The 27,192-nt window shown below is 41.6% G+C and overlaps 1 protein-coding gene across 1 annotated transcript in view; it reads right to left on the reverse strand.

The window, feature by feature from the left end:
* Positions 1-27,192, reverse strand: part of LOC132834339 (unconventional myosin-Va-like) — a 202,041-nt gene that overhangs the window by 84,149 nt on the left and 90,700 nt on the right. The window contains exons 5-10 of the mRNA XM_060853108.1: positions 24,055-24,211; positions 18,551-18,694; positions 14,812-14,893; positions 13,716-13,823; positions 12,189-12,301; positions 2,159-2,424 (exon numbers count right to left, since the gene is read on the reverse strand). Of these exons, the coding sequence (XP_060709091.1) occupies positions 2,159-2,424; positions 12,189-12,301; positions 13,716-13,823; positions 14,812-14,893; positions 18,551-18,694; positions 24,055-24,211 (870 nt within the window). The remainder of the gene's footprint in view (positions 1-2,158; positions 2,425-12,188; positions 12,302-13,715; positions 13,824-14,811; positions 14,894-18,550; positions 18,695-24,054; positions 24,212-27,192) is intronic.

Raw genomic sequence — 27,192 nt, forward strand, 5'->3', positions numbered from 1 at the left:
GATGTGAATATGACACGATGAATTCTTGGGGCAAAAGGCATCAAAGGGAGTTGGGAGAAAACAGGTACTGAGTTGGATGATTGCCATCATCATACTGATGGAGGAGCAGGCTGGAAGGGCTAATTGGTCTATTTCTGCTCCTAATTTTGTGTTTCTACAATAAAACACGAGAGCATGATAAAGGTGCAATGCCCAAGTATGCTGTAGCTACAAGAGTACACTATAGATTTACAACACATCTGAAATCCATCTCTCTTAGCCTTCAGCAGAAAGAAATAGTCAAATCATTCAATTCAGTTTCTCCTGAGCAACTCCAAACTATGAAATAAGATGCGGCAGGGAAAGTTAAGGGAGCCCATCAAGTACAGAATAGCTTGGAGACAGTACACAAGGGGATAAGACAATGACAGACACTATTTACAGGATCTAGGGTAAAGTATCCCACGTTAAAAAGAAATAATGGATGTGACATGTTAAATGAGTGGTGCCAGGTTGGGATGGTGGTAAAAGTTACCCAGGAGTCAGAGAATAGCATAACACTTGACATATGTGATCAATGAAGAGCAGCAAGTGACCAATGGAATGTGAAATTAAATAGTCAGAGCACAGAACATGTTGGAGAAGGTTTTTTGTTTAAATTGTACAGCGCTTGGTTCAGTCCACAATTGACTTACTACATAAGGTCACTGAGCTGTGCAGTAAGACTGTAATAAATTGAGCTTTCATGTCTAACATCAGGCAACTAAGTGGTTACCCTAACAGTGTAATAACCATTCAACTTTAATTGATTTATCCTGGTTTTCAAATTCCTCACTCCCTTACCCGAACCTTCTCAAAAGCAACAATCTAAGTTCACGGGGCTTCCCCAGTTTTGATCACTTGATCACTAAGGCCATGTATCAGCCTCCAGGGCTCGCTCTCCTTTGTCTTCAAATCTATCTTTTGATCAACTTGTGATCGTACCATCTGCAGCTCGGTGTCAAATCAATAGTACATGTTTCAAGATACTAATGAGTAATGAGAAAAGATCTGTATAAATGCAAGAAACATTACATGACAGCTGATAACATGGAAACAGTTAGTCTGACAAACAAAGTTCAACAAAATTATCTTTTACTCTTTCACGTGATAAGGGCATGACCAGCAAAGCCAAAATTCACAACCCATCTTTAATTGCTTCTGAACTGAATGTCATGCAAGGCCATTTCAGAGGGCCAGTTAAGAGCCAATCATGTGATTGTGCGTCAGCCAGACCAAATAAAAGTGGGGGATTTCTTTTTGCAAAATAGATTAGCAAATCAGGGAGTTCTTTTTTAATGACATGCGCGCCATTACTGTGATCAGCTTTTATTGCAGATTTATTCATCAAACTTCAAATCCATTAGCTGCTGCGTTGGGATTTGAACCCACGTATTCATCAGAACTTTGGGGTTACTAATTCAGTATGATTATCACCTCCCCTAAAGGGCTTCCCAGGGTAGATTAATGACCCGTGGGTTCAGGTTTATAGAAGTCAAATTTGGTACCAAATGCAAGCAGCACAATGATCAAAAAACATGGAATGGATTCCCAGACATTGTACCGGAGGCCAAATATCCAAATGGTACCGGAGGCCAAATATCCAAATGGATTTGTTCAAGAATGGAACATTGAAAGGGAGAAACTAAAGGGGAATTTTTGAAATGGAAGAGGCAGGAGGAATAGTATCTGGGGTTTTGTGAATGGATGTACCGAGAAGGTGATAAATGATCATAGCCAACTGCCTTCACTTTCTTCAAACACTTAAAAATTTCACCTCACCCTAACCAAGACTTTGGATCCTTATCTACTCCGATCTATCTAACTTTGGCAACAACCTGTCTTACTTTCCTTGACTTGCTTCATCTGGAATCTTCCATCAGCATTTATTTTAAACGGAGATCCCCACGTACACCATCCAGAATCAAAATCTCATTCCAAACTATATTGTAGAACACATTGTAAACCACTACCACAAGTGACCACTAAGTTGCCTTGCTCTTGACATTAAGGGAATTCATGCTCTAACATAGAATTTCATGTGAATTGCAGAACAGTGCAGTGGAAGCAAACAGATGTTATGCTTCAAAGTCAATGTGAACATTCTTCAGAGAAAATAACGGCAGACCGTTCCACTCACCCGTATATATCCAGCACACCGATAAATGAATGCTGCTTTACTGAAGCTTGCAGAGCCTGGTTGACATGGAGTACAATCCAGTTGAAGAGACTGGCATAGATATGTTTTGCCAGTGCATCTCTGGCATTGATGGCCTGGAATTTGGGCATGGGCTTGATATAGGTCTCTGAGCCAGTGACAATCTTTCTGTGACACAGCCAGTGAGACATCTGCTCATAGTCCACGCCCAGAAGCTCACAGAAGATGATCAGGTGTTCAGTGTTTGGCTGTGGAGTCAGAAGAACACAATACCATCAACTTGTGCAATTCGGTCAGCTCACTTCCCTTCAACGAGGTAAAAACACACTGCAGATGCTGGAAACCAGATTCTGGATTAGTGGTGCTGGAAGAGCGCAGCAGTTCAGGCAGCATCCAAAGTGCAGCGAAATCGACATTTTGGGCAAAAGCCCTTCAGGAACCTGACGAAGGGCTTTTGCCCGAAATGTCGATTTCGCTGCACTTTGGATGCTGCCTGAACTGCTGTGCTCTTCCAGCACCACTAATCCAGAATCACTTCCCTTCAATGTCAGCCAGCTAAGACATAAAACAGCATTATTAAAGCTGTAATAAGGCCAAACCCCCCAATCACACAAATACAAAATACTGCGAATACTGTAAATCTGAAATAAGATCTAAAGGTGCTGGAAAAACTCAGCAAGTTTGGCAGCATTCGTGGAAGCAGAAACAGTGTCAAGGTCGAGTCTACAGAATTCGTTCTGAATTGAAATGTTAACTCTGTTTCTCTCCACTGATGTTGCCAGGACCTCCTAGGTTTCTCTAGCAATTCCTGTTTTTGATTTTACTTCAATCATATGGAAGGTGTGAATTTCAGCAAGCAACTAGAATGCACGTGGTGCTTTATTCAGCTCCTGCCCCCAATGTCAGAACTAAACACAAAGAAAACAAATTACAGTGGGATGCTGGAGATCTGAAAAAGACACAGAAATTGCTGGAGAAACTCAGCTGGCCTGGCAGCATTTGTGGGAAGAAAGCAGAAGTTAGCATTTCGAGTCCAATGATTCTTCATCAGAACTGCCTCGAAACGTGAACTTTGCTTCCTTTTCTCAGATGCTGCCACACCTCCAGCAATTTCTGTTTGAAATGACAATAGGAGACAGAATAGCATCAGAGATTGCCAGATTCATCCTCTGCTGTTAGCTTCTTCCCCTCCCTATCCTTACTAACTCAGAGGGATTGTGCATAAATATTTTGTTTGGGGCATTTCCTCAACAGGACTAAAATGGAGCTAAAGAGAAACAGTACTCCTGAGCATGGTCCACATCACCAGCAGGTCTTTTTTAATTGCTCTTTTCTTTAAAAAGCATTGCTATAATTACAAGGTGAAGTGTTCCATCAGGCAGTGGCCAGGCTCAGAAGTATCCAACAACTTAGTGACAGGAAGCTTTGGTACCTATAGGATTGTAAGTTAATCATCTATTTGTCTAACCTGCAGCAATTTGTTTAGAATTAATACACAGGTAGGGGAATAATAGGTTCCTTCTTTTCTAGTTACAATGCTTTAGTTAAATCAACCAACAGAGGGCACTTTTAACTTGATGATATTACAGCATGTATTCAGCACAGAATTCAGACACCATCATTAAAATTGCCAGTGGAGCTGCTGATAAATCAAATGACCAAAATCTCCAGTTAAAGTTTTATTTCCGGGAGGATTACAGTCCAAGATATTTTTGGAAGAGGATAATCTGAACATTGAGATTAAAGGAAAAATTATTTATGAATTCCATGAACTATGACAAATTAACTTAAAGCCTGGCAAAGCTTCAGCTGGAGTCTGGCATATAAATTGGAAATGTTATCTTTTGTATTCTGTGTCACTCGGCCTCTGTTTGTCTTCCTGCTGCGATAACTGAGCTGCAAGGTCTAAAAAACCTTCAGATGTATTTATGGTAAAGTTGATGTGACACATGATATCTTTAGGGATCACAGCCTGTCAGTGTTTACACTCCCATTTTAAAACGCCCACCGCGTTAGGTAAAAGGGGGAAATGTTAACAGGTACTTGTGTGTTATTTAGCTGAAGGGACATGAATTAAGGCTGTGTTTACTAACAGCAGTACTACAAGCCTCACCCAGCCTTTCTTCACAAAGGTGTATTTTAACTGGTTTGCTGACACCCACAGACTCAATTTTTTAAAAAAAGCATCATAGAGGATGAAAAAGGGTCATGCACCCATCATCTATCTTCAAACTTCTACCTCATGTCAAACATTTTCCCTGTAATCTCGTATGATCTGATTGAAACTTACAGAAAACTGAGGGGCCAGATGGAGCGGAGATGAAGTTTGACTAGTAGGAGAGACTAGGACCCAGATACACATCCTCAAGAGAGTGTAGGGACAACCATTTAGAATGGTGATGAGGAAGAATTTCTTCAGCCACGGGGTGATGAACCTGTGGAACTAAATCGCCACAGAGGGCTGTGGAAGCCAAGTAACTAAGTGCATTTAAGGCAGAGATACACAGGTTCTCGATTGGTAAGGGGATTAAGGATTACAAGGAGAAGGCAGGAGAATGGGGTTGAGATATGTATCAATCATGATCAAGATGTGAAGATGACATGATGGGCTGAATGACCTGATCCTGTTACTATATGATTAGATTACTTACAGTGTGGAAACAGGCCCTTCAGCCCAACAAGTCCACACTGACCCGCCGAAGCGCAACCCACCCATACCCCTACATTTACCCTTTACCTAACACTACGGGCAATTTAGTATGGCCAATTCACCTGACCATATCTTAATGGTTTTATGCTATGGCATTTTAAGTGCTCATCAAAATACTTATCAAATGTTTTGAGGATTCCTGCTCTTTCAGGTCATGAGTTCCAGATGCCACCACCTTCTAGATGAGAAACATTTCTTCAAATCCCTCAGAAATGTCCTGCTCCTTACCTTAAAACTGTGTCCCCTACCCCTCCTCCATTTATTGACTTCCTCAGGGAAAAGTTTCTCCAGTTTACCCTCTCTGTGCCCCCCCCAGTCTAGCTTACAGCCACCACTAGTTTGAAGTATTATAACATGCAGTACAAATAATAATGTAAAGGAACTAGTCCCAAAGGAACATTTTGTAACTGAAGAACAGCCCTTCAGCGTCACTGCACTGACACCACTGCGATTAAAAAATTAACTGTGGATGCTGAGGGTCTGAACCAAACACAGCAATTGCTGGAGAAACTCAACAGGTTTGGTAGTCCTCAATTTCTGAGCAAGTGTCACTGGACTCAAAACGTTAACTGTTTCTCTCTCCACAGCTGCTGCCAGACCTATTGAGTTTCTCCAGCAATTTCAGTTGTGTTATGGATGGGTCTTGTTTTTCCTAAGTATTTTACTAAAAAAGTAAATATAATTTCTCTGAATATCTTCTAAGAGCCTTTAAATATGTGGAGTATATAAAAGGTTGCATTGTCCAAAATTAGCAACAATATTTTAATGTTGATTTTGTTATGGTCGGTACAATAATTTAAAATAAACACTCTTGATTAAGTTAGAGACTTCACTAGAAAAGTAGATATACAAGTTTCCAGTGAATATGCAAATCTATTTAGCACCAAGGTTTCACAATGTGATTTCAAAGTAATCCAATCATTCAAACCAAACCAAACATTCATACAAGTTACACACCTCACAACAAAAGACTGCTTGAAGCATGGCACCATATTGTTGCATATACAGACTAATGTACAATCCAGAGAGAAGCTTGTAATTTCTCCAGTAAAACTTTGATTTTCATACAAGGCCTAAGTCCAACCCTGATTCCCTTCATTTAAAAACAGGTGCGGGCTATACGTGAATAAAATGCAGAAAGGATATGAATTTCTTGGAATCAACTGCAGATCTAACACCTTCCAGTTTATTTTGCCAGTGATCTCAGATTGGTGCCTTGCTTTTACAATTTTCAAGAAAATTAAATAGAAATAGCACCTACAATGCACAGTGCAACGTATATGATATAGGCCCAGGCTGACAGATGTAATGTTACAGGAATGTTTATGGAATGCAGCAGCCACAGAAGGTTGGAGTAACACAGACCCCATTAAACCATTAAACCCAGAAATGTAGGAAAGGTTGTGGCAAAGGTAACTCTGATAATAGCATGAAGATGGACTGAGGCAAACCAGGGAAGTGCCAGATGTGGACATACAGAAAAATGTCTTCTTGGCGTCTGGGAGATGTGGTGATGCTTAGTTGGCCATACGTCTATTATGTATGTCTATAATAACATTAGAAATAAATAAGATATTCTTTTCTTTCTAAATGCTGTTTAATGTAATATTCTTTAGATTAGATTAGATTACTTACTGTGTGGAAACATGCCCTTCATCCCAACAAGTCCACACCAACCCACCGAAGTGCAACCCACCCTACATTTACCCCTTCACCTAACACTATGGGCAATTTAGCATGGCCAATTCACCTAACCTGCACATTTTTGGACTGTGGGAGGAAACCAGAGCATGGAGCAAACCCATGCAGACACTGGGAGAATGTGCAAACTCCATACAGTCAGTCGCCTGAGGCAGGAATTGAACCCAGGTCTCTGGCGCAGTGAGGCAGCATTGCTAACCACTGTGCCACCGTGCCGCCCGTATAATTCGGTGGATAATTTGGAACTCACTTATTTAATTTTCAGAATGAAACTCGGCAGACGGTATGCACTGTACACAGCTGTATATTTGATCCAGGAACATTTGTATGTTATTTTCTATGTGCACATGACAGGGAGACACAATACAAAGATTGCCTATATACATATATTACACAGTTACACAAATGCAAGAGACACACATGCTGTAATTAATAATGAATTACATCTGCGTTATTACCATTACATAAAGGCGAAGCAACCCCTATTTAAATGACTGAATATTTAAGAGCACTTTCAAAAATATGCATTTTATTAAATAAGAAAATAAACAGCAAAAGCCTGAATGTTATTCCAAAGAGGATGACTTGTGGCAAAACGTCGATGGCTGAATTTCAATGCAACAATTTAACGAGGTGGCAAGGATTTATACAGATGAATATTCCTTTTATTGTCAATAAACAGTCACTCAGAAAATCACAGCGTAATGAATATGTTGCTGCAATCTCATGGAATAGACATGACCTGTTGAAAAATGAATCTCTCCCAAGACTCTGGCAGATGCAAAGGGCTGAGGGTCCTCCCCCAGAATTATTCCAGACTAAGCACAACATTCAAACAATTCTCCAGCAGGGCCAAGTTTCTGAAAATGTGCTTTTGTCTGATTTTAAATGATCTAATTGTGGATGAAATCACAGCTGCAACAGAAGGTCAAACACATCCTTTAATTGTGGAAATTAGTTCAAACTCAAATCGACATTGCAAATCTTCACATGCAAGAGGACATCAATAATGAGCCGACACTACTTATCCAAAATGTCTCGAGAAGTCCCTAATCCATGTAGCAGGCATTCAGCCATTGTGTCTCTACAAACAGGAGGCTGCTTGTTTTTTATGCATGTTGATTGGTCAACACTCTGCCACCACTGCTCATTGAGAGAGAGAGAGAGAGAGAGAGAGAGAGAGAGAGAGAGAGAGGGAGAGAGACTGGGAATCTGGAGATGGGAGTAAGACAGAGTCGAGGAGACAGGTAACAGGCAGGAACAGGTCAATCTGTGGCTCAGGGATCACAGAAACAGTACCAACAGGGGTCCTTGGCTCCCTTGGCTTTTTGAGTTCTTGACTATTCCTCAACCAACATCATTCACCGACATGGGGCATCCTTCCACCTATAATTATAGGTGATCAACCTGCTCAAACATGTTACGACATCTCTCTGGAGACAAGTGGGATTTGAACCCAGATCTTTTGGACCAGAGGCAGGGTCATTACCACAGAGCCACAAGATCTTCGGGCTCCTAATATTCTGAAGACAATCAATCAGTTTCACCTCTCCAGATTTCTCCACTACGTCCACACTCTCAGACTGGTCGCTCAGCAACTGGTTTTGAATGAGTCACTATTTCCTCCAATGGAACTGGAGACTGACGCGCACGTCTTTGGTCCCAAGCACAGGCACATTTCCTGACCTCAGACTCAACGAGGCAGCTTAAAACTTGGCATTCAATTACACCGAGCTTGAGTCTCCATCCTGATCCTATATCAGTCACTTCCATCTTCCCAACTTAAAACCATGTGCCTCTGCCCCTACCAAAGGCCAGTAACTGCCAAAACCACCATCCATGTAAGCTTCAGTCGAGACAAATCATTTTACTGTTCAGCCATTGTCCATCCCTCCCAAACTGCTACCACTCAAAGATTTGCTGTTTCGATCCTGATCCAGATCACACTCATCCATGATATCCAGAGGACACAACTGGTTTTGGGTGCCAAGACTTAAAATTCTTACTTTTCTTTGGGTGCAGTCAGGCCCAGCTCACTCCTTCTCCTCTCTAAATCTCTTCCACCCCTTCCTCTCTCTAACCCGCTCCAGGCCTTCCCCTCTTTAACCTCCTCTAGCCCTCCTCAACCCCTTCTCCTCTTTAACCTCCTCTAGCCCTCCTCACCCCCTTCCCCTAATCCCCCCCTTCACCCAAACTCTGATGCCTGTGCTCTTGGATGTGTAGATTCTACATCACTGATGTATTCTCAATCCCGACCTTAAACTCCTTCACGTATTCGCCTCCTGCTCTTGCTTTCAGATCACTTGTTGGCCAAGTGTTTGGTCAGGTCTTTCAATATGTTGTCAATGAACTTGATGCTAATTATCTTGACTGCACTACTGAAGGGCTCTGGTATATATGTTATGCTACAGCAACTTTCATATGGTAAAATGCCTCAAGGTACTTATCAGGAGTACTACAAATAAAAGTTTGATATTAAGATGATAAGGGAACACAACTGCAAGATGGACTAACTTGAGCCAAAGTTGTGGGTAGTTAATGAGCTCCTTAAAAGAGGAAAACTAGGAAGAAAGCCAAATGTTTTAGGGAGAGTTCCAGGATTTAGAGCCTTGGCAACTGATAGTCACCAATGGGGCAGCATTGAGATGGAGGTTGTACATGAGACCAACATTGAAGGACTTCAGAAATCTCAGAGATGTAGGACTAGCAGAGGTTGCAATGATATGGCATTTACATATACAAGCACAAGCTGTTGTTATAACTGCTAAATAATTGTTCAGCTACCTGCTAGGGTCAGTAATAAGCCACCTGCCAATACCTTACACTAGACAATCATGATACCAAGATTCTTTCAGCTTGGCTTTGTCCTATGATTTTATGAAACAACCTCCAACACAGAGGACAATGAACTCTAGTACGTTTTGACGTCCATCTTGTTAGCCCAAATTGCTATTTGAATATTAATCATGTCTCCTTCCTGAGTTTTTGTCAGTCCCAGAGAGCTTGAGGTTAGAAATGCTGTGGTGGAAGACTACCTTTGAAGTTTAATTGATGCACAATCATAATAAGCACCAAAAACAGGGAGTTTAAGTTGCAATTCGCTTGTAGGGAATGAACACTAACAACAGTGGATTTCAACATCAAAACCAAGATGAATGATCAGCAAAGACAACTTCAATGGTCTAACATTTTCTTTTATACTCTGCCTGTATTTTAATGCATAAATATCCAGGAAACAAAAAGAATTATTTTATGGCATTTTACCCAACATCAGCACATCTTCTTAAGGCAGCCAAAAAACTGCATCATGTTTGTGCTTAAATTTGTGGAACTGACAGGTGATAGAAGTACTTACCCTCGGCAACAAGAGACAGAAGGACAACCTGATAATATTATGAAACAGCGTTGAACCAAAGGACTGAGAGCCCTTTGGGCTGTCCCGAGGGAAGATACACGGAGACAGACATCAACTGCTATTGAAGGAACATCAATTTGGTGAGAGATGCTCTGTGGGCCTTGCTGAAACTTCCCAGTCATCCAAAGCAGAGAGGTATCCATGGTCATGTGCTGAAGACTGGCACATGCCAAGGTTCAGGACAACAGACTGAGAGACACTCAGGCTCAATGAGGAAATGTACCGAGACCTCAACAATCTCCTGAAGAAGGGCTTATGCCCGAAACGTCGAATCTCCTGTTCCTTGGATGCTGCCTGACCTGCTGCGCTTTTCCAGCAACACATTTTCAGCTCAACAATTTCCTGTCAATTGCACTATCCCACACAATTCCAAATGGGGAGTGACACTTGCTTTTTCACCCCTTTCCTTGACCGACCAAGCTCCAAACCACTACTTTACAGGTGAAGCAGCAATTTACTTGTACTCACTTCAGTCCAGTTCACTGTTCACAAGCAGTGTCCTCTACAGCAGGGACAATGAATGCAGTCTACGGGACTGTATCATGCAAGTCACCATGCAAGCATGACCCATGCACCTTTCCGGTCACTTGGCATTTCAATACATCTTGCTGCCAGGCTCATTATTGTGCCCTAGGCCTGCCAGATTATTCCAGTTGGTGGACACAGCATCTCAGTTTCCACTTAAAGTAGGCACTTTACAACTTCAGATCTCACCAGGTTTATCTATGCTTCATTTTGATTTGCACCCTCACACACATAGCTCCCAATCCCCCAGGTCCGTATCTTGTTTCTCTTTTTTTTGCCTCCACCTCAACTCACCTCCATTCTGTTATTAACACCTACTCACTATATCCTTACCTCAGCTTCTCGATAATTGTCACCACTCCTTTTAGCTTTTGTACTTTGACACTTACGTCCTCTGCTTCACTGACCTTCCCACCTTTCTGCATTTGCTCCCCTACACCTCGTTTATGAGCTTTCTTCTGTTTGGAGAGAATTATATTTCACTGTCCACAAAGGCTGCTCGGCCAATTGAGTATCTCCAGCATCTTCTGGCTTTATTCAGGAGATGACCCCATTGATGTGGGTCCAGAGTAACATTTCAGCCAGACCGGGAAGAAACCAGCAGATTATCTTCCCGAAAGGAGATTAGTTGTAACCATTCGTGACATGAGTTTTTAATTTCAGGTTTATTCATTGAAGTTACATTCCCCCCATCTGCTGTGGGATTCGAAATCTGATGTATTAGCCTGGGCCTCTGGATAACAGACCCAGTCGCATTATCACCACTCCACTGTCTACATTAGAGAGTGGAGCATGCTCCTGCATGGAGTTGTTGAGGCAATTAGTAGCAAAGCACTTAAGGAGAAGCCAAGTAAACGGGATGAAGGAACAGGGTTAGGGTCCATGCGATACAGAAGCAGAAATAGGCCATTTAATTCATTGAATCTGCTCCCTTCTCCACTTTCCTGTCTTTTCCCCATAAACCTCAACTCCCTGATTTAAAAAAAACAGCCTTGAATATACTTAATGGCCCAGCGTCAAGAGCCACCCTCGGTGAGGAACTCCAGACTCATTAGCTTCTGAGAGAAGAGATTCTTCCTCATCTCTGTTTTAAACTACAACCCCTTATTTGGAGTCGATGGCCTCTGATCAGATGAGGACTGATAGGGAGAGCAGCATAATGACCAACAGGCTGAACAGCGTGTGTTTTTGTGCTGTCATTCTTACATTAGGGAAATGTGAACTGTTGATGGGTCCTGGTCCAGATTTCTGCTTGAATGAATAATTCCTGAGGATATTGAGTGAAAATCAAATCGAGTTCATCTGTAATATTCACTCTATGGCCAAATCACCCACAAACACTCACTTCTATCTTGAATGAAGAATGTTGATTGTCTAACGGATCTTTGTCAATCAATATGTAAAGGAGGATGAGCCTTCAGAAATCCCTCAAGCAGCCCATGAATGCAAAAGCTGAATCTCTGAAGAAAGATGACAGCAGCTGTTTTCAATATCTCTCCACAGATGCTGCTAAGACAAGTTGAGTTTCCCCAGCAATTTCTGTTGATTATATTTCAGATTTGTAGCACGCTCTGTGTTTTGCTTCTACAATTCTCGCAGCCTTTGCTGTGGCTACAAATTGAACAAACTCTGGAGATTGTCCAATATTGGGGAATACTCACAGGGATAAAGCAGTTGTCAGCATCACGCTCGTTCGATTTAATTGCCACGTTTCCCAAGTGAAGAATTGCTGCAAGAATATGGAAGACTCCCATTTGGTAGGAGTCATTAATACCTGCAAAAGATTTAAAAAGGGACTTTGTCAAATAGGTTACTTTGAAAATAAGCATCACGTCTAAAGTGAAATCCTGTACCATGAAATAAGCTGAGAAATTAATCTTCGTATTTTACAGTTAACAATGAATTGGTTAATAGTCCCATTAAATAGCAGACAAAGAAACTAGGTACAAGCCAATGCCACAAACATGTTTCACCTTACAAGGTGCAATCTTTCATTTGGGAACATACTGAAAGCTGTGACAGTTCATTTTGTATCAGGCATTCTGGCACTTTGATCTCAAAATCCTGAGAAAAATGAAAGGCTATTTTCAGAGGGAAGAAAGCACATCTCTCTACTTCACAGACGTCGCCCTTTTCAAAAGGATGTTTCAAAACTGAGTGAGTATTTGGAATAATGTACCAGCACAGTTTTAAGCAACAATTTAAAATAAGTTGGATAATGTGACATTCTGGTTTGCTGTGAAGGTTGGCAATTTCTTCAAGGAAGGGGTTTTCAAAAGCAAGTTAAATTGACATTGGCTCACACTTACCTGGAAAAATAGACTGAATAATGTCAATAGTATGATCGGCCTGACTCACTAAACAAGCAGCAAGTGTAATGAGAGAAGCCCAGAGAAATGAGCATGACTTGTATGAATAAAGTATTTGAAGAAAATATTAAAACCAGGTGTGGCTGCAGAATACTGACTGCTATTTAGTTTGGTCAATGTGGGTGACTGACTGAACCAGCTACATAAATACCTCAGCTACAATAGTAGATCAGAGGCTGTGAATTCTGCAGGGAATAACTCGCCTCCCGTCTCCCTGAAACCTATTCACCATCTACAAGTCAGGAGTATGATGGGATACTCCCCACTTTCAAGGATGAGTGCAGCTCCAACAACACTCCAGAAGCTTGACATCCAGGATGAAGTAGCCACCTGCTTCAGTTTCCACTCCTACCATTAGAGGGCACCGTAGCTGTGAGTGTGCACCTTTTAGGTGAGACAGCAGCAACTGGCCAAGGCTTCTACAACAGCACGTCCAAAACAAATCAGCAACCTCGACCACCTAGAATTACGGCTCATGGAAAAACCATCATCCACAAGTTCCCCTGACACCACCCTGAGGTGGAAAAATATCACTGTTCCTTCCTCATTATGGAGTCAAGACTCTGGCCCTTCCTTGTGGGTGTGCATGCAACACACACAGTGTAGCAGTTCAAGGCGATGACTCACCACCAGCAATGGTATTGAACACTGGCATCGCTAATGACACACACACACAGCATGAACAAATAAACACAATGAGAACTCCAACCAAATAATGTTCGAGAGTCATAGAGAGAGGTTCAAATAGCCAAATCTGACTCTTAAGAATCAAAAGCTGAAACGTGAGATTGAAGTCAATGAAACACTTTGTATATTCACCTAGTAAAGAGCAAGCCTGCCTGGTATTCATCATTTCTTTGGCATCATCTATTCCCTCAATCATCGGATTACCTCCCAGATTTGTGTAGTGGAAGTTTTCAGCATTGCCTGAAAGCAAAAAGATATGAGCAGTACGATTAATTAATTGAAAACATTTTCAAAACAGAAAAAAAAAAGCATTTGGAAGATAATGCACACCAAAAGCACAAACTAAAATAATGTTCAATAATACTTCAGACAGTTCTCTGCAATCTCATTCCAATGGATGGGATGATCCACTTCGGTTTTGTAATCAAGGGTCATTTAGGGCAGTTTCCTAAACAAACTGAAATGACAATGACAGTCACCCTGACTGGGAAAACAGTTTTCTCTATCGACTGTGGTGTGGATGCCAATCCATGATATCAGTAATGGGAGGCAAACAGCTTTTGATTATGATACACTGTGCTCAAGGAAAGTAAACATTTTGATAAGCTGTTCCAAACAGGCAAATACCACAAGCGAATCTCTTTAAAAAAAAATGCAGAAAGGAGCACGTAGCAATGGCAACAAATTTTCTGGCAGCGAGACATGTTATTCCTCTCAGAGACAGAGGTCTGTACTGTTTAGGGACTGTTTGGGCTAATTGGGCAGCAATGTTACAGGATATCAGGCTGCATCAAATCTCTTGGCCTAGTTTTGATGCAGTTGAGGGTTCTAACGTGGCTTCTCAATTAATGGAGGAACCTAAATTGTACAAGTCATGGTACATGACTCGTATGAAAGCCATTCTTATTTGGGACCATTACATTGGACCATGTTATTCAACAGGAGTCAAATGACAGCTATGAAACCATTGTCAATTGTCAGGAACAACCATCTGACTCACTAATGTTCTTCAGGGACAGAAAATGCCATCCTTACCCGATTTGGCCTGTGTGTGACTCCAAATGAACAGCAACGCGGCTGACTCTTACCTTGTGTCTGGGCAATAAATGCCAGTCTAGATAGTGATGCCCACTTCTCATGAACAAATAAACAAAACTGCAATTAGGTTTTACGAGTTTCTTTGCTCATGATTTCAAACCTTAAGTTGAGAAAATAATGATAAACGTACTCAGCCTGAGAGCTTTGAATTCTGGTAAATGTTTAGAGGCACACAGCTGGTACAGAATATGATAATTTCTTTCGTCCTCAGCCTGGAAGAGAGGGCAGATGACAGTTTCAAATCTCATGGATGCAGTTTTAAAACAGAACTGAAGGATTTGACTAACACCCAAGGTGCGTATGCACGTACACAATTAGTTATAATGTCATCTAGGTCAACAACACAAAAAAAAGGCCCTTCAGCCCATTTGCATCCATACTGGTCAAAAACAACCATCTAACTTTTATCCTCCCATTTTCCAGCACTTGGCCCATTGTCGTGTATGTACTGGCATCACAAGTGCACATCAAAAAGCTTCTTAAATGTTATCAGGATTTCTGCCTCTGGTACATTTACAGGCAGTGAGTCCCAAATTCCCACCACTCTCTGGGGGAAACAGGTTTTCCACACATTCCCTCGAAACCTCTGCCTGTTTCTTCTTGTCAACCCCATCTATGCCCCTCACAACTTTATACTTCTCAATCATGAATGGAAGGATGGGAAGGTGATGGCCTTGTTGGATTGTTGCTGGTCTGTTAATCCAGAGACCTCAGTAATGTTCTGGAGACCCAGGTTTGAATCCTACCATGGCCGATGGTGGAATTTGAATTCAATATGGAATTAAGACTCTGATGATGACGACAAATCCAATGTTGATTGCCAGGAAAACCACTACCATTACCTGATCTGGCCTACATGTGACTCCAGACAGCAATGTGAGTGACTCTTAACTGTCCTCTGGGCAATTAGGGTTGGCACCAGTAACACCATCAACCCTTGAATGAAGTAAATACAAATTAATAATGCCCCCCTCTGTCTCTCTGCTCAAAGGAAAACAATCCCAGTCTCTCCATATTACAGAAACTCTCCAGCCCAGGCAACATCCCGGTAAACCTTCTCTGCACCCTCTCCACAGAGCAGTTACATCTGGCTTATAAGTGGATTGTAGAACTGCACAATATTCTAGCTGTGGCCTAGCCACCGTTTTATCTAGTTCTAGTATAAGCTCCCTGCACTTAACCTCTGTGCAGCAATGCATTTAATCATGGGGCACCTCCCAGTGCTAATAACACTCCCTACTGTAGCCATTCGCAATCATACAGCTGGGATTACAGACTAGTCTGACTGCTATTGCCACTCAGACTGTATGGCACCGAAACAGACCCTTCGGTGCAACCTGTCCATGCCAACCAGACATCCTAAATAAATCTAGTTGCATTTGCCAGCATTTGGCCCATATCCCTCTAAACCTTTCCTGTTCATGCGCCCATCCAAATGCATTTTAAATGTTGTAATCGTACCAGCATACACACACCACCCTGTGCATGAAAAAGTTGCCCTTCAGGTCCCTTTTAAATCTTGCCCCTCTCACCTTAAACCTATGCTCTTTAGTTTTGGTCTCCCCGACCCTGGGAGAAAGACATTGGCTATTCACCCTATTCATGCCAATAATGATTTTGTAAACTTCTATAAGGTCACCCCTCAGCCTCCAATGCTCCAGGGATAACAGCCCCAGCCTTTTCAGCCTCTCTCTATAGCTCAAATCGTCCAAGCTGGGCAACATCCTTGTAAATCTTTTCTGAACCCTTTCAAGTTTCACAACATCTTTCCTATAGCAGGGAGACCAAAATTGAACATGATATTCTAATAGAGGCAAACTCATGTCCAGTACAGCTACAACATGAAATCCCAACTCCTCTACGCAATGCACTGGCCAATGAAGCAAAGCATGTCAAATGTCTTCTTCACTACCTAGTCCACATTCAAGGAACCATGTAACTGTACCCCAAAATCTCCTTTTTTGGCAACACACATCGGGACCATCCATTAAATGTATAGGTCCTGCCCGGATTTGCCTTAGAAGTGTAACACTTCACATTTATCTGAATTAACTGGCCCATTAGCCCACCTGATCAAGATCTCAATATACTCGGAGGTAAGTTTCTGCACTGTCTACTACACCAACAATTGTTGGGGTCATCTGCAAACTTACCAACCATTCCTCTTATATATACATCCAAATCATTTATATAAATGATGAAAAGCAGATGGACCCAGCACCGATCCTTGTGGTACACCACAGACCTCCAGTCCAAAAAATACAACCCTTCACCACTACTCTGTCTCCGACCTTCAGGTTAATTTTGTATCGAATTGGCTAGCTCCCCTTGGATTCCATGTGATCTAACCTTGCGGAACCTTGCTGACAACCACATAGACAATGTCTACTTCTCTACTTTCATCAATTCTCTGTCACTTCTTCGAAAAACTCCAAGTTTGTGAGACATGATTTCCTACCCACAAAGCCTGGTTGATCTTCGAGGGGCCCTAATTCTCTCTCTAGTTACTCCTTTGCCCTTAATGTATTTGTAGGATATTTTTGGATTCTCCTTAACCCTTTCTGCCAAAGTGATCTCATGCCCCCTTTTTACTCTCCTGATTTCACTCTTAAGTACACTCCTCCTGCCTCTATACTCTTCTAGCGATTCATTCAATCCCAGCTGCCCCTACCTGACATATGCCTCCTTTTTCTTGATGAAAGTCTACATTTTGCTAGTGATCCAACATTCCCTACACCTACCAGCCTTGCCCTTCAACTAACAGGAACATACTGTTTCTGAACTCTCGTTATCTTATTTTTGAAGGTTTCCCACTTTCTAACTGTCCCTTTACATGAGAATAGCCTCTCTCAGTTCACATTTGGAAGTTGCTGCCTAAAACCATCAAAATTGGCCTTACTCCAATTTATAACTTTGACTTTTGTATCGAGTCTATCATTTTCCATAACTAATTTTAAAACTAATAGAATTATGATCACTGGCCTCATAGTGCTCTCCCATTAACACCTCAAGTCACTTGCCCTGCCTTATTTCCCAAGAGATGTAAAGTGGATAAGGAGGAAAACCATCTCTATAGATCAGCACCAACCTGTACCGTCAGTAACTCACCACATCCCCTTAACGGAGGATTTAACACCCTTAAGGGATAACATCTGACAACTCGGATAGGAGATAAGGAATCAGAGAGAGTAGGCAGTCATCTAGTGATTATTAATCCAGAGTCTCAGGTAATGTTCTGGGGACCTGCGCTAAAATCCCGCCACAGCAGATGATGAAATTCGTATTCCACAATACTCTGGAATTAAGAACCTCACGATGACCATGAATCCAATGCCAAAATTCACATCAGGTCCGCTAATGTCCTTTAGGGCAGGAAATCTGCATTCCTCACCTGGTCTGGCTGAGATGTGACTCCAGAACCACAGCAATTTGGTTGACTCTTAACTGCCCTCTGGGTAATTAGGGCTGGGCAATAAATGCTGGCTGAGTTTGTGACACCCACATCCCATGAATGAATGAGAAAAAAACCAGTAAATGCTGAGACTTGGACTCACATAGTGGCTGCAGGAGACTAAGGCTCTCAGCTGTTAATGGACCGGGAACCACGGTTTCCACCTTCATTCAACATTACAGTCCGAATCATCCTACATGATGGCTCAAAAATCTCAACACCTCCCATAGAAGTGGGTGTAAACTACTTTGAACAATTACTGGAAGTTAGCAATATGTACAATACATGCAGTCCCTATCAACATACTTTTAGAGATCTTGTAGGCATCTGACTACATAAAGGCAAAGTTGCCATAATCCCAGAGGACCATAGAGTTGCTCTCTCATGAGAGAAAGGTGTAACTTGTGGTAGCACATACCTGAAACACAACTCTTGACTTTTCCAGCAGATAGGTTCTCATGTTAGCTCCTATGATACGATACCTTTTGTCAAATCCAATTTCAATGTATTTCCCAAATCGACTGCTGTTATCATTCCTGGTCGTCTTTGCGTTTCCAATTGACTGCCAAGCAAAAAGAGACATGCACCTTAAAATGATTGTTTGATCAATTCTCATAAAGGACAGTCGGTCATGCCCCCACTGGAGAACTGGGCAGGCCTGCAGTTTAAAGCCCGACTGGATGAAAATTCTCTCTAAATCATACACAGAGTCAGAGTCAATCAGAACAGAACTGATTAGTTCCTCAAAGAGTCTGGACATTTGCAGAAATTTTGGGTCCATTAGATTAGTCATTATACAGAGGCACAATAAATCACACAGAATAAACAATTTTGAAAATCAGTCTCTCAAAAACAGACAGCATATGCAAAATATTACTGTTGAATTTTATCTTTGCAGAATCTAATCAAAAACAGCTGGAGTAATTTAGATTGCTGTAAGTTTGCTAAATGATTTGGGCTCTTGCAGTGCAGTGGCAGTGTCCTTATCTCTGAGTCAGGATGCCTGGGCTCAACTCCCACCTGTACCGGCAGTGTGTAATAACATCTCCAAACAAGATAGATTAGAGCACCTTTTCCCAAATGATTTGAAGTTGCATCGCTCTGAGCTCAATGCCAATGGAATTTGTGCAGCTGGTTAAGAGGGGCAGCTCAGGACTGTTTGATAATTCAGCACAACTGGGAAACATCAACAGTCTCGGTCAGTCCACATTGACAGCTGCTGCAAGCTCTCGAAAAACGTGTAGACTTGCTCTAGGGTAGAGACTGCAGCTGGAAGATCTCTTCCGTGGAATTACACTGTGTAAATTTATTGGAAATTACTCCATAAACTAAATCAGTCACAATCAGTTTAACGGATTCAGGTGAGGAAAGCAGGCACGATGCCAGGAAAACACTTGCATGCTTTAAAATCATTAGCCTGCCTCCATTTTACAACATATTGCTCCAAATAAAATTGTAATTTTTTGCCCCTCCCTCTTCGAGCATATTTCCCAACAATCCATTCTGCCAATTCCACTCTAAGTCTGCTTCCTCTCCTTGAGAAACAGTGCCCACTTTGCCTGTAGCCCTGGCAAGATAGGGAATTCGCAATGTTATACTAATCAATATCCTGGCACAAATGTTGTATCATACATCATTCCCTGCCTGAAAACTGCACAACCTTGACACCACATCACATGCAAATCAAGTTCTGTTCTTACATGCACCTTCCAGCTGGAAGGGTAATCTGGTTACCCACTCCCTTGCCCAAAGGCACAGAGTAAAACCATAACATTCCATGTGCTGCAGCAACTGAGGCTTACAAACTTATACATGGACCAGAGACTAAACTAGAAGCCTTGTGGATCTGTGCAGTTCAATCTAACAGGGCGAGCTGTCTGGGACGCTGAGTGCATTATTTTCTTCACCAAACGTGTGCGATTCTGCAAAGGTAAGGTGGCATTTTTTTTCCCCAAAAGCAAATACTTTGGGTCAATAAAACAGTTTCTAGCTCAGCTTCTATAAATTACCTTAGAAATACAAGAACACAAGAAATAGGAAAGAAAAATGGCCAGTCAAGAGAGCTCTGCGATTTAATACAATCACTGCGGCAAGCCTGGACTTCAACTCCACCTTTCTGCTCGCTCCCCACAGCCCTCACTTTCCCAAGAGACCAAAAATATGTGTCTCTCAGCCTTACATGCATTCAAAGATGATGTTTCCACGACCCTCCAGAGTGCAAAACTCAAATGCTCACAACCCTTTGAGTGAAGTGCGGCACGGTGGCTCACAGTGCCAGAGATTCAGGTCCGATTCCAGCCTCAGGCGACTGTCTATGTGGAGATTGCACATTCTCCCTCCGTCTGCGTGGGTTTCCTGTGAGTGCTCCAGTTTCCTCCCACAGACCAAAGATGTGCAGGTTGTGGTTTGCCATGCTAAATTGCCCATGGGGATGTGCAGACTAGGTGGGTTAGTAATGGGACATGTAGGGTTAAAAGGAACCTTCTTCAGAGGGTCAGTGTGGACTCAATGGGCCGAATGGCCTGCTTCTACACTGTAGGGATTCTATTAAGTAATTTCTTCTCATCCCAGTGTTATATGATCAATCTCTCTTATCCTGAGTCTGTGCCTTCATATTTAGACCCTTTGATTATCAGAAACAATCTCTCATAATCTACCTTGTCAGGCCCCTTCTGAATTTTGTATGTTTCATACCTCTAAGTTCAGAGGCTATTAGTCCAATTTAGCCCATTATTGGACAACTCCCTCAACCGAGGGACCAATTTAGTTACCAAACCCAAGGGAGAAGGAGGGAGTTAGTGAAGAATCTGTCAGTTTCTTTTACAATTCACTTTGGTCTTCGGAAATCTCACATAACTTTCACTTTACACTCCCAGTGGTTGTCATGACTAATGGTTCCTTCTACCATCGGTATTGTTTTTGAAGAAATGTTGATTGAGAAGTTACAAAATTCCTTAAGGTGTCTAACCATAACAGTTTTTAACTATGATTGTTTCCATTGAAAATATAATGCAACTCTTCCAAAGGTCAAAGATCCTAAATTGGGCTTCCATTTTCCCTTCTGCTCAAGGGAATATTCATATCTTCCAGCCTGCAATGAGCTGAAATACCATCTGCAAAATTACATCTTACCAGTTGCCATTCTGCCAGTCACATCACAAAGCGTGGATTAACTAATAAGCCAACATAATGAAGAGGAACAAAACTATATTAGATTAGACTCCCTGCAGTATGGAAACAGGCCATTTGGCCCAACAAGTCCACACTGACCTTCCGAAGAGTAACCCACCCAGACCCATTCCACTATCCTTTATTTACCCCTGACTAATGCACTTAACACTACGGTCAATTTAGCATGAGCAATGCACCTGACCGGCACATCTTTTGGATTGTGGGAGGAAATCGGAGCACCCGGAGGAAACCCACACAGAAATGGGGAGAATGTGAAAACTCCACACAGTCGCCCTGCGGTGAGAACTGAATCCGGGTCCCTGGCGCTGTGAGGCAGCAGTGCTAACCACTGAGCCACAGTACTCCCCTGTTGTTAACAGTTAACTAGCTAACAGCCTGTCGGTGACAGAGGGCAACTCCCACATAATTTTCTTTGGTGCGATGTAACTTGCACCAGGGGACAGGCTAAAGTTTAGAAAAATGTCAGTTCTCGTTTTCCAGAAATATCATCAATTGCAAAAGAAAGATTTACATTAACGTTTCAATGGTGAAATTTAAAAATGACACCCAAGAGTTAAATTTAAGAGGGTGACCAAGCCATTGATGGATGTTCTTCTTGTTCTAAAGATAGTCAATGTCATAGTCATTGTGTAAACAACTGCTTCATCATACAATTCGAAGTCCAATAGGTGCACGCATCATTGCGTCACGGGGTACACACCATTCTCTGCAATTTCCAACTAAACTGGATGTACAATAACCTCAACAAATCCATGCTGCAATCATTCCAACTTCAGCCGCGCAATCAGGACTTGCAGTTAAACTAGATAGTATTCCATTCCTGGAGAAGCCTTGTGGATCCATGCAGTTCATTCTAACACGGCGTGAGTCCCTCATGAGGGGGAATTAATTTTGCTCCCCATTCTGAAAAGTTCCCAATCTCTTCCAATGATTTCTATCATCTTTAGCCAAGCAGCTGAGAGGAGTTTGATATTTCCAATCAGTTTTCTTCTTTGTTGGCATTTGTCTTCTCTCAGCACTTCAGGAAGAATTAAGAATCTCTTCGAAAAACTAGCCAGGCCTTGGTCAAATGTTGGTGTGCTGTATTTAAGGTCCAAATGGAGTTGTGGAATCTGCCTTTCTAACAAGGAAGCGGTTAAAACACACAGATAAAAGCGAAACAAATACCCGCGGATCTTGTATGCTCATTATATGAGTGTCAATGTAATCTGCCTCTTTCCAAGATCAAAGAAAGTTTGCAATCCTAAAGATTTGCTCGAGCATATCAAAGTTTTCAAATGATCACCCTTTGAAAATTGTCCAGGGGAATTCTCTTTAAAAACAGCAGTCAAGTTCATAAAATTCAACAAATCAAGGCAAAACCATTTGCTCTATTAGTAACAGAGTCAATGTGATACAATATTGCTGCTAACACCACCACCTTGTAGCATCGTGTTCAAAGCAGCTGCTCCTGGCAGTTCAACAACTTTAGACAAACTAAGGTGGGATAAGTTCAAATGACTTTTGGAGACAGATGAACTACAATCTCCACTAGATGGTGAAGAACATATATTTGACCACTCCACCTTATTAATGACTCCATCAAGAAAACTTACAAAGGAAAATGACTAAGTTGTCACAACTTACACATCAACCTACATCAACTGCAAAGGCATTTCAAGTATGTTCTGCTTTTATATCATGGGTCCATGTTAGCTGTGTCCAATTCAGATAGTGTGAACAACACAAACAATATACTTAAGTTTACATGTAATCCTATCAAACATATTCAAGAAAATTTTTAATCTTTCAGGTAACATGAAGTAAACTGAAATGAATAAATTCATTCACACCATATTTAAAGAGAAATTCTTTTTCAACCTAAAGCAAGTGACAATTCAGCTTAGATTTTATAAGAGTCATAGAGTCAAAGGGATGTACAGCACGGAAACAGACCCTTTGGACGAACTTTTCCATGGCGGCCAGATATCCCAACCTAACCAAAGATGTGCAGGTTAGGTGAATTGGCCATGCTAAATTGCCCGTAGTGCGAGGTGCATTAGTCAGAGGGAAATGTGTCTGGATGGATTACTCTTCAGAGGTTTGGTGTGGACTGGTTGGGCCGAAGGGCCAGTTTCTGCACTGTAGAGAACCTAATCTAAGCTAATCCCACTAAACCCTTCCTATTCATATACCCATCCAGGTGTCTGTTAAATGTTGTAATTGTACCAGCCTCCACCACTTCCTCTGGCAGCTCATTCCATACATGCACCCTCTGTGTGAAAAAGTTGCCCCTTCGGTCTCTTTTATATCTTTCCCCTCTCACTCTAAACCAATGCCCTCTGGTTCAGGACTCCCCCACACCAGGGAAAAGACCTTGTCTATTTACCCTATCCATGCCCCTCATGATTTTATAAACCTCTATGACATCACTCCTCCGCATTCAATGCTCCAGGGAAAACAGCCCCAGCTATTCAGCCTCTCCCTCTCACTCAAACCCTCCAACCCTGGCAACATCCTTGTAAATCTTTTCTGAACCCTTTCAAGTTTCACAACATCCTTCTAATAGGAAGGAGACCAGAATTGCACGCATTATCCCAAAAGTGGCCTAACCAATGTTTTTCTTGACTCTTATCAAACATATCCTCTCAATGACCCTTGAACTATTACAGCATATTTCAGATTTAACCATTAGGAAAGCAGCGACTAATTTAGCCATTAGTTAAATTGCCTCTTTGTCATCAATCTCACCTCCATGATGGGGTTTGAAGCCAGGACCTTCTCTTCTACATTAGTCTCACTGGCAGAACCGCTGACTGTCGCAAAGTATCGCATGGCATATTTAGCTGAGACAGTCTTCCCTGCTCCAGACTCTCCGCTAACAATGATTGATTGATTCCGTTCATCTCTGAAATACAGATTATAAACTGTTGTATAGTGATCAGTTAGTAAAGCAAGAGAGGTGTGCCTTCTCAAAAGTGTAAATGATATTAAAAAAGGGACATAGAATCACACTCTTTATTTACGATAGAACATTGACAACATAGCTGAGAAAGCAGCAAGTGAGGGTGACCAACACCAGCCAAGACACTGCTGGGACTTACCCAGTTAACCAGAGGAGAATATCAGTCCCTTGATAGTAGAGAACTTGAATCTTGTCAAAAAGATAGATATATATCCAAAGTTTTTCAACTTGCATTCATCAGGACAAATGCAAGAATGTCACATTTCAACTGGTCATATTAACTTACACTACAGAACAAAGTGGTGTTGATTGGAAACAATATCCATCATGGTGATGGGGGTCTTATTAAAATGGTTTAGTGCACTGTAAAAATGTTAAAGGTTTTTGGTATCAAGAGGAAAGATTGGGGGCTTTACTCCAAGACCTATTACGTATGACAAGATGAAGGTCGGTGTGCCTTTGGTTCACTTTTCCTGTGTGAGGATATTGTTTCCAAGAGCTAACTGCAGTTCTCCTATACCACAGGAAATTCAGAACCAGTTCCAAATGCTTCTGTTCATACTGAATTTGTATGATGGAAAAATGAAAGGAAGGTGAATAAATTGACTGCAAAGTACAAACGGGAAAACATCCAATGCCTTATAGAACAGGCATCATGCCCCATTCCCCACCCCATTCTCCTACACACTACTTCTGCAACCAACTTACATTGATATAACACTTTTATTCAAGTTAAATGTTTCAAGCACTAACAGAGGTAAGAGAAATGACAGAAAGAGCAATTAAATACACAAAGAGATTTGAAGATAAGAATTCAGATTTCAAGCAAGGGGAATGGGAACAGATTTCTGGAGATTTGCCAGAAGATGGCTGACACTCCATTATGCAATGGTGCAGTGAATATACTTGATGTATGGGAGAACAGAAGGGCTCTTGCAGTGCTGTAGTAATGTCTCTATCTCTGAATCAGGAGGTCTACGTTCCAGAGATTTGTTATAACATGCCTGGATGGGAGACTGGAATATGGAGTGCAACTCAAGGTCACACAGAGAACCAATGGTGGTGCACTCAATTAGATTCAGCCTGACTTGGCAGTTAGGGAGTAGATGAAGTCAGGGGCATAGGTACAGAGCATTTGGTGGGAGCCAAGTTTAACAGCTTCAAGTTTGCTGAGATATAATTGGAATTAGTTCTGGCTGTTTCATACACCAATAATTCATACATTCAATTCAGCGGTGAAAAACTGTCAGAGATTTACGAGGGTTTTTTGGAAGTTTTTTTTCTGTAGTTTAGCACAAACATTAGTTTCCACCTTTTTCTGTCCTGATCCCCGTTTGCCACTGGGGAAGAACTCCACTTTCAGTTTAATAGAAATTTTGAAGAACTGTAACCAAATCACCCAATGAATTATTTAAACAAATAACAAGTAACAAATGTGGCCCACCAGGTGCTTTTGGAAGCTGTGACTTTTAATTGCTATGTCAGAATTCTTTTACGAGTGACCCAGCTACCTTGTGTCTCTTGTAAACCAATAGAAGCATGGGGAAAAGATAACCGGAAAGCAACTTTCTCACCAGTATAAGAATCATATTAGAACCAATGAACAGGAACCATTGAACTGCCTCCCAGCCTTTCTCTATCTGTAAGTTGTTATTCAGTGTGCACGCACGTACATGAATGTGCGTCTTTGTGTGTGACAGAGAGAGAAAATGCGAGAGAGACAGAGACAGTGAGAGGGAGTGTGTGCGAGAGACAGTGAGAGTGTGTGCATAAGTAAGAGAGAGATTAAAGATTCAATTTATAGCACTTATGCTGACTGTGTGTAATTGTTTTCTTGTAGGAAGAGTCTAATTATGCTTAAATAGTAACTTTTACTATGTACAGAAACCTGGGCAATGTTTTTCATCAATCAGAGTCTGAAAACCCGCTAGACCAGGAAAAATCAGGTAAACTGGGGAAGCCTTATGCACTTATTTTAAACTTTTAGGATAACACTGGGGAGAACATTTGCTCCCCTCGAGATTTGTGATAGCTTAACAAAAGTTTGTTTGTAAGAAGCTGCTTATTATTAGTGAAGAAACCTGGCGGACTTGTTTCTAATACTGAACTAAAGTAATAGTGATACAATTGACAACATCGCTGTCTCTTAAATTCAAACTTTGTTCTGACCAGTGGAGGAGTGAGACTAGAAAAGGAGCAGTCCACTGTTCCAACACTGGCACTGTGATGACACGGTTGCTAAATAAATACTGTTTGTCATTTTTGCTACTCATAATTAAAATGATCCTCTCTCCCACTTTCCCCATTCATTAACTCAGAATTGTGAAAGGACTCAGCCTAAGCATCAAGTCCAATTTGTGGTTAACTTTCAAGAGCCCATCATCAAATAACTTTGAAAGGGACTTTAGCTGCTCCAAAGGGACCAATATCCTCAGCCATGATTTGGAGATGCTGGTATTGGACTGGGGTGGACAAAGTTAAAAGTCACACAACACCAGGTTACAATCCAACAGCTTTATTTGGCAGCACTAGCTTTCGTAGCGCTACTGATGAAGAAGCGGCACTCTGAAAGGTAGTGCTTCCAAATAAACCTGTTAAGACCATAAGATATAGGAGTGAAAGTAAGGCCATTCGGCCCATCGAGTCCACTCCGCCATTTAATCATGGCTGATGGGCATTTCAACTCCACTTACCCACATTCTCTTCGTAGCCCTTAATTCCTTGTGACATCAATTGTACTATAACCTGGTATTGTGTGATTTTTAACTACCTTCAGGCAGTTTAAGAATAAAACTATTTACCAGAGTGCAGCACTCACTTCTGATATTTTAGCCAGCACTGTGGGAAAGTTAAACTAATTATTAACTTCAGATAGTCTTGTAATACTTGCAAAAGTTGCCAACGTGAAAACATAAAGCAGCCAA

Source organism: Hemiscyllium ocellatum, chromosome 39 (genome assembly GCF_020745735.1).
Source record: "Hemiscyllium ocellatum isolate sHemOce1 chromosome 39, sHemOce1.pat.X.cur, whole genome shotgun sequence".
Classification (NCBI taxonomy): Eukaryota; Metazoa; Chordata; class Chondrichthyes; order Orectolobiformes; family Hemiscylliidae; genus Hemiscyllium; species Hemiscyllium ocellatum.